Source organism: Anarrhichthys ocellatus, unplaced genomic scaffold (genome assembly GCF_004355925.1).
Source record: "Anarrhichthys ocellatus isolate YVR2014 unplaced genomic scaffold, GSC_Weel_1.0 scaffold124, whole genome shotgun sequence".
Classification (NCBI taxonomy): Eukaryota; Metazoa; Chordata; class Actinopteri; order Perciformes; family Anarhichadidae; genus Anarrhichthys; species Anarrhichthys ocellatus.
Genome location: NW_022280154.1, coordinates 236,920 through 246,803, shown reverse-complemented (window position 1 = coordinate 246,803; position 9,884 = coordinate 236,920). Strand labels below are relative to the sequence as shown.

Below are 9,884 nucleotides of genomic sequence, written 5' to 3'. Positions count from 1 at the left end.
ATTAAGCTCCTGCTGCTTGAATGTTTGTTTTCTTTGTTTAAACGCCACCGAGTGGCTCAAAGCAGCTACTGCGGCTCAGTGGCTGCAGTAGCTGCCAACGCCACCAGAGGGCGATATATCCCGAGAAGCAGTGAAGCTACGATTGTACTGACAGTCTCGATCACTGTACTCCTCCGAGCACCTTAGCGGCAGACCGCCGGACGCTTCTGCTGCTCATTTTGTTTTTTTTGTAACCAATTCGACACAAGACGCAAAATAACCCGCCAAAACGTGGACCCGCGTGTGGGCCGTGATGCCAAATAAAGCTGTCGGCAGATTGAAACCGCTGACGTGACTTACAAAAGAGCACCTGCAGCTTTGACTCGTCCATCCACCAAGTTTCTGATCTCAGTCTCGGCCGCCGATCCACAGAAAGGAACTGAAGTGACGAGGAGCGAGTGGAATAATCCTTAAACAATATTAAAAAAAAAGCACCTTTGGGCGAGCGCTCGACTGTCCCGGAGAGTCAAAGTCCTCTGCACCTTTCTGAGCACGCTCACTATGTCACTTCCTGTCTGTGGTTTGGATGCTGGAGTAAGAAGTGGGACTTTTTGTTTTTGTTTTTTTTTGGGGTGGGGGGGGTCAAGATGTAATGTAAGGGTTCTTTTTGTAAGTTCCTTATTTTTGTTGTTTTTATCTTTTTGTACTATTATTCCCTTTTTTATTTTGTACGTTTTCATTTCTCTTTGACATATGTTTACTGTAAAAAAACGATGATGATGATGATGATGATGATGATGATGATGATGATGATGATGATGATGATGATGATGATGATGATGAGGGAGGGGGAGAGTCCAGGTGGGTGAGGGGTGAAGGTTGGAGTTGACTCAACCGGGTTCCTACACAGATCTCAAGGTTTCTGATCACCCAGCGAGCATTTGATGGTCCAGTGTCGATCCAAACGAGCACAAAACCTCCAGAAGTTCTGCTAATCCGCCCGATGTTCACGTCTCCATTTCTAAACCAACGAACTAAAGACGGACAACATCGGAGTCCTTCCAACGGTCCACGACGTCACAATGCTTGTTGGGTTTTTGATTCGTCACATTTGTTGCATAAGTGTTTGATCCGTGGTAACATCCACACTCAGACACTTGAACTTTGGCTTTAATAATCACTTATTTAGTTGTTTTTCTCTTCACATGGGGGCACATTCAAACACATCCAGCAAACACCAATATGAGCATCCATCGTCGTGTTTCTGGTGAAGCCAAGTCTGATATTCACCCTCCTTTTAGCTCCGTTTTTGGTCTCCACCGGGAAATATCTGAGGCTCCACTACCTTCACCAGCGAGCGACTGATTTCCACACTTGAGGCCAGATAAAGAGGGTTTATTTTCTCTGTGTGGGGACGCTGCTGAATGTCCTTAAGTGAGCAAGAACTGGCTGAACTTGAGAGCCACTTTACTTTTTTTTAAATAATGATCCCGAGGTGAATTCCCCCCCCCCTTTCCTCTCAGCTCAGCCGCCTTCCTCTTCGTCGGCGCTGCAGCCCGACCTCATGCCCCCGCCCCGTCTCTTTTTGCAGGTCTGTAGTCTCCTGTCCACAAAACATTTACTCCGCTCTTTCCCAAATCCCTACACACCAGAGACAAAACACACACTCACAAATATATATATATATATAAAAATATACTGTATATGTATAAATTAATACAAAACGGGCAAACCTCTGAGATGCAGAAGCTCGTCTTCGTGTCACCGATGCAGTTAAAAGTACCAGTTTACCTCGGGAGCTGTCAGCCATAGCAGACCTTAATGCCCACAGATCTCTCAGCGCTGCTGTGGCTGCCGTCACAAAGCAGGTACACACATACAGTCTTTTTGTTTGTCAGGAATCGAACCACCGGGAGCCTCAGCAGAGCGACTCTTGGACCATTCTGAATGCATTCAGCGCAGGGTTTTTACAGAACAACGGGACACCAGCCGAGAGTCCACGTCGACACAGTCTTACCTCAGTTATACTACGGGGGGGGGTTACACAGGATCATAGCAGCCGTGAATGATATTTTTTATTCCTTCTCTTCCTTGTCTCTGGTGTTGTTGGGTAAAAAAAAAAGAAGAAAATACTCTGCAGAACTCTGTTCTTTTACAAGTTATTTTTATTTTCCACTATAAATATATAAATATATAAACTGTACATTATGACATAGAAGCACTATCGAAGTCTGATTGTTAGATGTGCACTCGCAGCATGAGCTATTATTCTTTATTATTCTTCATAACCCAGAAAAATGAAAAAGGTGAAATCACAGCTTTTTGGAGGTAAACGACAAAAAAAAAAAGATAAAATAAAAACAAAGCAGTAGTTTCTACTGATGTCTAAGAAAATACCCGACCTCACCCGCCACACACACACACACACGCCCCAAAGACCCGTACCCCATCCCTGCCGTGTTGCCCCCCCCCCCCCTACCCAAACCCCCTTTCCCCCCCCCCCCCCTGTACATGCCAGTGTTTCCCCCATGTGTTCCAAGTGCCAATAACTTTGTGAATTCCTAACTGTGACCCAGTAATAAAGATAATTGCACATTAACTACTGTAAAGATAAAAAGAAACCCGACTGATTAAAAATGAGGAAAAATCTGAATATCTTAATAAAAGGTTTTTAACAAACAGGACTGACCTTACTGCTGCGTCGAGTCTTTATTTACCTCCGTCCCGTATCAGGTATTTCCATATTTAAGATGTCGATTCTGCAGAACAGCGGCCACTGTGGCCACAAGTGGGAACTGCAGGATGAGACGTTGAATGTCCCTTTATTTCCTCAGATGCTTTTGCCTTTAAACATGTCTCCTGCTCGGGTACAGTGGTGGACAAAGTACAAGTAGTCATGACTTTTTCATATTTTTCGACTTACTATATCATGACTTGTTTTCATCATATTTTTCGACATACAAAATGTTATTACATTTGATATAAACTAGATAAACGCATCAGATCAGTCTTGTAGAATCTTATCTTAGAGCGACGAGCTGTATTTTAATTTAAATGATGTGGCTCCTCCCTCGTGGGACCGACGCTCTGCTCATCACAGATAAAATGTCGTTTCACACGACTGCTCCGCTCTCGATTAAAAGTCGGTCCTGAGACATTCGCTGGTGGAAGCTTTTCATCTGAAACACAAAGCTCAGAGGGACGCGGATGAGACGCGCTCGAGCACACACAGGTCTAAACATAGACGCTCCGATGTTTAAAAGCCTCTTTAACAAGTCTTATAATTCATCATTTAAAAAACACAAAGTCAAATTCACGTTGAACAAGTTTAATGGAACTTTAAACGCCAGAAAACAATCATGTTCCGTTCAGTTGTCAACAGCAGCCAAGTCACATGTATTCTTCATGTATATGGAAGATAAGAAATATCGGTACATTCAGATCCTCGTCCTGCAGCAGACGGTTACAATGAAACAAATAAATACAGATGTGATGTTACAGTATTATGCAGTAAATGTAGTTGAATCCAAACATGATGGAGAACCCTCTACCTGCAGACCTCTGGTCTCTTAACAGGGACTCGCGATGGGAGCGCTTCATTTGTGCTTGCAGACATTTTCCCCACGGAGGCATTTAAGGAGCGAGGGCTTGAATATGTGAAAACACACTAAACACACAGGAACTACCGAGAGGATCTCGTCCCTGAACTCCACCCGCATGGAATCCTGGGACACCTGACCTCTGAAAACCCAAAACGTCTCAGGAGAAATGTGTAACGCTGAGCTCTGGCTGACAAAAGAAAAAGAAAAATGTGGATCACACAGGATTACACATAAAAAAACCGTCACAGAGGAACAACGAGGCCTCCAGCAGAGGGAGCCGTCGGCCTGGATCAGGCTCAGTGTGGAGGCATCCTGCCCGGCAACCGCTCCTCCTCCTCTCATCACAAACCCATTCGCTCCGAGACGAGGCTCGTCTCTCGCCGCCCAGTGAGACGAACAAAGAATCCACCAATCGTGTGCCGAACGTTGTGCTGACCCGACTTCAACCCCCCGAGGAGACGGAACCTCCATCGGGAACTCAAACCGCGCGCGTCCGCTCGGCCACAGCGCCGAGAAGACGAGCGGGGAGTCTACGGGTTAGTGTGACTGGAGGAAACAAAAACCTGCAGAGCAACAAAAGATTCTCCTCCGACTCAACCGATGACGAGATGTAGGCACATAAACACACTGCACATGTCCACGATATACAAAAATATATTTAAGGCAGCACTGAAACCCCCCTCCCCTCCCCTCCCCCCAATCTGCTCCCCCCCACACGCATCTTTCTTGATTGAACAGTTAATAATAAATTCATATTTATTTACTTTCAGCGTCACTCAGAAGTTCTGTGTGACGCTGAAAACGAGACCAAGTGTTGAGCTGCTGGGAGTACATTTAAAATACGAATGTACTTCTTAAAACATAGAAGTATCTTGATTTGCTTAACGTTTCTACACATTTGTGTTTTTAACCTGACAAGAGCTCCTGTCCCGCCCCTCCACTGAGTACCATCATCTCCAACAATAACCCGAGCGCACCGATGGGACAGACGTAATAACACCGGAGTCTGCTCTGCTGTTCTCGTTTGTCCACTAGAATGATTAAAAGCAGAGAGGAGGAGGGTTCTCTCCTCACTTCTGTCTGCGGGTCACCGGCTTCTCCTCAGAGGGAAGGAAAGGGACGGGACGGGACAGGGGGGGGGGGGGGGGGGGGGGGACCCATGTCCATCTGTCCGTCCGTCGCTGAACGTAGTCGAGGGGTCGGAGGTCGTCGGCCTCAGAGAGCGAAGAAGAGGATGAGGACCACGATCATGACGACGACCAGCACGCCGATGGCACACCACTGTCTCCGACCTGAGGAGATGCAGAGGAGACGCGGTTCATTGAAGTTCATCGTTTAAGACAAATATCTAAACTACGTGAGGAACACTTTGGAACCAGAAGACGAGTCGCCTCCCCTGTTCATCCTAAACTGTGTGATTAAAATAATAATCCCTTTGAAGCTGGAGTGATGATCGACGTACGAACAGTTCAGTTTACAGTTGAACTGTACATATTGTGCAACCCAAGGTTATTAATAACTAGCCTGATAGGTGGTGGAATTGATCTTTCTTTTGTGCGACAGGTTTAAAGACTTTAAGGTAAATCTGCTAAAGTTTGGAACCGACACTTCACAGCCTCCAGATGTCTTCGTGGATTAAAGCAGACACGTTCAAGACAGATCAGCAACAAAGGTAACTCTGTGTGTGTGTGTGTGTGTGTGTAAACTCACTGCTGGTCATGTGAGACACCTTCTCCAGCTTCTTAAGGACCGAGTCCATCCGGGACGACGTCTGGTCCATCTCGTCTCCAAAGTCCCCCAACATGCTGAACACCACGAGGAGCAGGCGCACACACACACACACACGCACACACACTTAAACATCGTTCACATGCACAGTTCTACTTTTTAAAGAGGAAACAGGAACTTCTAAAGGCCTCGGAGTGTTTTATTACCTCCATTAATATTAAAGAGTTGTAATGAAGCTGAACATGTAGACTTTGTCCTGACCTGTGATTCTAACAGCTCTACTTCAGCCGTTATGATTTCAAACATTTCCCAGAATTCCTTCTGATAACACACCCTAAAGCATCCCCTGCTTTATGGTCTGTTTGACTCTAAATGGACCATAATGTACTAAATGAACATCATGCTGTATTGAAGAAGACTTGAAACTAGAGATTGAGACCATAAACTCATGTTCACAATGTTTACTGAGGTAATAAATCAAGAGAGAAGTAGAGTCATTTTCTCATAGACTTCTATACAACCAGAGGAGTCGCCCCCTGGTGGACACTAGAGAGAATGCAGCTTTAACACATGAAGCTTTGACTTTACTCTGTAGAACCGGAATTTGCCGTCTGGATGTCACATCTAATTGTTTGAGTGGAATTATGCATTATGTGTGTGTGTGTGTGCACTCACACAGCCTGCTCGTCGAGCTCGTCCCCGATGCGTCCCGACATGTCTTTGAGGACTCTGATGCTGCCCGACACCAACTCCAGCTGCTCATCCTGCTCCTGCACGATCAGCTACACACACACACACACACACACACAGTTACCCTTCATCCTCAGCGTATGAACACTGTCATTTTTTTTGTAGTAAAAACCACAACCTGACACAAGATGTGCGGAAAGAAATATTTCCGTCATTCAACACCACGGGAAGCAGAAACGGACAAACTGCCCTGTGACACCGAAGCTGAGCTTCACAGTGACGTGTTGAGTCGTGAACGTTCGTACAGCAGACAGAAGGAGACGCTGTCTCTCTGTGACGGAGTCGTCCTCGTCTGCTAACGTCTCCTCTTACGAACTAACGGCTCGGAGGCTCTCGTGTGGGAGTTTACAAGACGTCTTATTTCACAACTAAAGAAGTCACACAACACCATTACAAATGTGTATTAGCAACGTAGAGACAACTGGTCCTCTTTAATGTCTCTTAAGTTGAATTCTTTATTGATTCTTTAGAGAATATGAAAGCTCTCTTTCTTCATCTCTCTTTCATCCTTTGTCCTCTCACTCTAACCGGTTTTATTGGTTTTATTTAAATGTTTTCCTCTCTGTGTTCCTGATGTGAGTCTCACGCTGCACTGAGACAAAGAGACAGAGACAGAGAGAGGACGTTTGAGACGAGGACGTCTCACTCCAGAACCTCTAAAGAACCGCTAACTCTGGACCGCATTGTAACCGCTTCTGGTTTCCTCATTATCCAGCATCCCTCTCTACCTGCTGCTGCTCCTGTTGGTCCTGGATGTATCTGGAGTTAGCAGACACCAGATGGGCCTCAAGTCCTGTTGACCTGTCCTGTCCTGAAGACGTCAGCAGAGCCTGGAGGGAGGGAGGGAGAGAGGGAGACAGATAGACAGACAGAGACAGTTAATGGGGGAACAAAGGAGTGTGTGTATTACGGTTGCAAACATCAGACCTGAGGTCAGAACACAGTGAGTTTGATGTTCACGTCACATTCACAATCATAAGATGCAACATTTAGTTTCACTTTTTCTGTACGAGATGGAAATGTGCCAAAGCGAGGAGGCGAAACATCGGCGGAGTGTGAAGAGATGAACTAAAGTAAGATCTGAGCGTGAGATGAGCTCTCTGAAGATCAGACGACACAAAGTCTGTTCATGGAACTGTTCATGAGGGGTGAGTAGAGCTTATAACACACACATTACTACTTACACATGAACCTACCTCTCTGTTCTTCTTCTCTGCCTGAGCCACAGCAGAAGGGCTGGACAGCTGATCCTTCATGTCCTGCGCACACACACACACACACACACACACACACACCTTTAGAAGCCCGGCATAGTGCAGAGACCTCCATTACTGTGATCAGATGAGAGCGTCAGGAGGCCTTTTGTTCCCGTCGGTATTAAAGCTCTTTTGTTTGGCTCTGATGACTCAGCTCTATTTGTGGGACGCTACCTTTACGCGAGTGTTACACGGAGGTGGACGCAGACAAAACGAGTAACGATGGAGAATCCATTAAATGTCTCCTGACAAGAGAATCACAGTGAAACACACAGACTGTCATCGTGACGTCACTCGTTGGTTTGTGGATGTTATGAAGACTTGAATTCGGTGATTTCGCCATCGCCATGTTGTTTTTTCCGCAACCAGTGAACAGGAAGTGACCATATCTGGACTGAGGGGGAGTGATGTAGAGACGCGTATACGTCTCTGGTAGAGACCTGTCAATCACCGTGTAGCCCCGCCCTAAAGCATCCCCTGCTTTATGGTCTGTGTGACTCTAAATGGACCATAATGTACTAAATGAACATCATGCTGTATTGAAGAAGACTTGAAACTAGAGGCTACACTGATTCTAAATTGCCAGAAACATATTTTGGACATTTCTGCACTTTATTATTTATCTGCAGACAAATTTGCTGAAATTGATTTGTCGATCAGTTTTTAATCGATTTATATTTTTCAGCAAATTCAGGCAATTAAATCACAACACACACACACACATATAAATAATTAAACTAGTGAACTATGATACTTGACAACCTCTTAATAAAAATCTAACTTGATGAGTTTCACCTGGACAGACTCCCTGGTCCGCTCCACAAAGCCTCTCCTCTCCTGAAGTTCCTCGTCTCCCAGTCTGAACTTCCCCGGGTTGGACTCCACGATACCTGAGCAGGTTAAGGAACCCGACACGCCTCCAGGTGCTCACTGCTGAGCACGTTGTCATGCATTCAGTAACAACAGCTGAAAGTGTATCATTGAAGTGTACCTGAATGTGTCTGACTGGTGTACATGTACTGCAAATAATGTGTAGAGGTTTGAAACAAATACATTATTCTACGTACTGAGAGGCTCTCTGATATTTGTTGTTCTGCTGAAAGGATACTGATGGTTTCACTGAGGTCCTCCAGGTCCCAGTCTATGGCCCTCAGACAGTTCCTCAGCTCATTGGCACTCCAGTCCAGCTCATCCCGGCTCACCTTCAGACCACAGAACCCAAAGAACACTCGGTTAACTACAGTTCATCTCACCACGGACGCGTTTTCATTTTCACACTCTCTTGATTAGATGTGTGTGGTGTGTTAGAGGAGCTGTGAAGCCTCCTTTACGTGTAGGACTGGAATGTTTGAGCACATTTAATACAGATTTAAAGAGACAAATGTAAAACCAACAATGTGATTAAAGATCTGTTGGCAAAGCTCACCTGTGCCCCATCCTGCAACAGTTCCTCCCATCTATCGAACAGGGCCCGTGCTCGAGACAGGGCCTTCTGCACCTCCCTGGAGACACACACACAGAGACACACATGCATACACAGAGAGACACACATGCATACACAGAGAGACACACAGAGACACACATGCATACACAGAGAGAGACACACACACACACACACACACACACACACACACACACACACACACACACACACACATACATACATACATACAGAGAGAGAGAGACACACACACACAGTTATCTAGTGTACTTCACCTTTCACCCAGACACCTGGCACTTTGTTTCCCCCCCAACATGTCTCCTACAGCCACGCCCCTCGTTTAACCAAAACAAAACACAGCAGCTACATGTTAGCATCCTTTCTCTTAACTTCGCAGCGCCTCGCAAACTGCCTGACAGCGGAGTGCCAGAGCTGTACCGCGAGCCAGCTGTGAACACGAGGTACTCCAGAGCGGAAGTGACTCTTTAATTAGTTAAAAACAAACGTCAACACACACACTGACCCCCTCTGCGCTGCTGGTAGCACCCGATGCTAGTTAGCTACAGCTAGCTTTAGCCTCAACTTCGCTCATGTAACTTTTATTTTTTTTAAGGAAAACATAATCTTCGCTTTCTTGTTAAGCTTTCAATGCGTAACGGCTTGAATTAGCTCCAGATATCGGCGGGTTTTAGGTCTTAATGTGTACGTTTCTCACCCCTTCACAACGAAAAACGGATCCTCTGTCGACATGATGCTTACTTCCGCTTCCCTCTACACGCATGCGCACTTGGCAGACAGCTCAAACGTTTTTCTTTTTTGTAATCAGAAATTGGTTTATTGCCAAGAACGTCACACATAACAAGGAATTTGGCTATAATACTATATATAAATTATAAAAAAATATATATATAGTATCATATGTATATCTATATATATCAAATGTCATGTGCATAACATTAAAACACTAGTACAATAGTATAAGACATATTTAAAAAATAGAAAATATGAATAAGATATATCAGAATAGACACAAATATGACAAAACATACACATAGTAAGCCTATTTGTTAAATTATAAAGTAGTTTCACATATTGCCCAACTTCCTCGAGGAAAACAAACAACTAAAT

General features: G+C 45.1%; 1 protein-coding gene across 2 annotated transcripts; it reads right to left on the bottom strand.

The window, feature by feature from the left end:
* Positions 1–3,291: 3,291 nt before the first annotated feature.
* stx10 (syntaxin 10) lies at positions 3,292–9,536 on the bottom strand. Of its 2 annotated transcripts, none has more exons than XM_031877062.1 (9): positions 9,472–9,536; positions 8,742–8,817; positions 8,424–8,517; positions 8,111–8,205; positions 7,244–7,318; positions 6,788–6,889; positions 5,985–6,091; positions 5,292–5,386; positions 3,292–4,873 (listed from the first exon to the last, which is right to left on the bottom strand). In XM_031877062.1, the coding sequence occupies exons 1-9, from the start codon at positions 9,504–9,506 to the stop codon at positions 4,797–4,799; spliced, it is 756 nt and encodes a 251-aa protein (XP_031732922.1). In that variant the 5' UTR covers positions 9,507–9,536; the 3' UTR covers positions 3,292–4,796. The 2 variants fall into 2 exon arrangements, with proteins under 2 accessions (XP_031732922.1, XP_031732923.1); XM_031877063.1 differs by having other exon boundaries at positions 7,256–7,318.
* Positions 9,537–9,884: the final 348 nt, after the last annotated feature.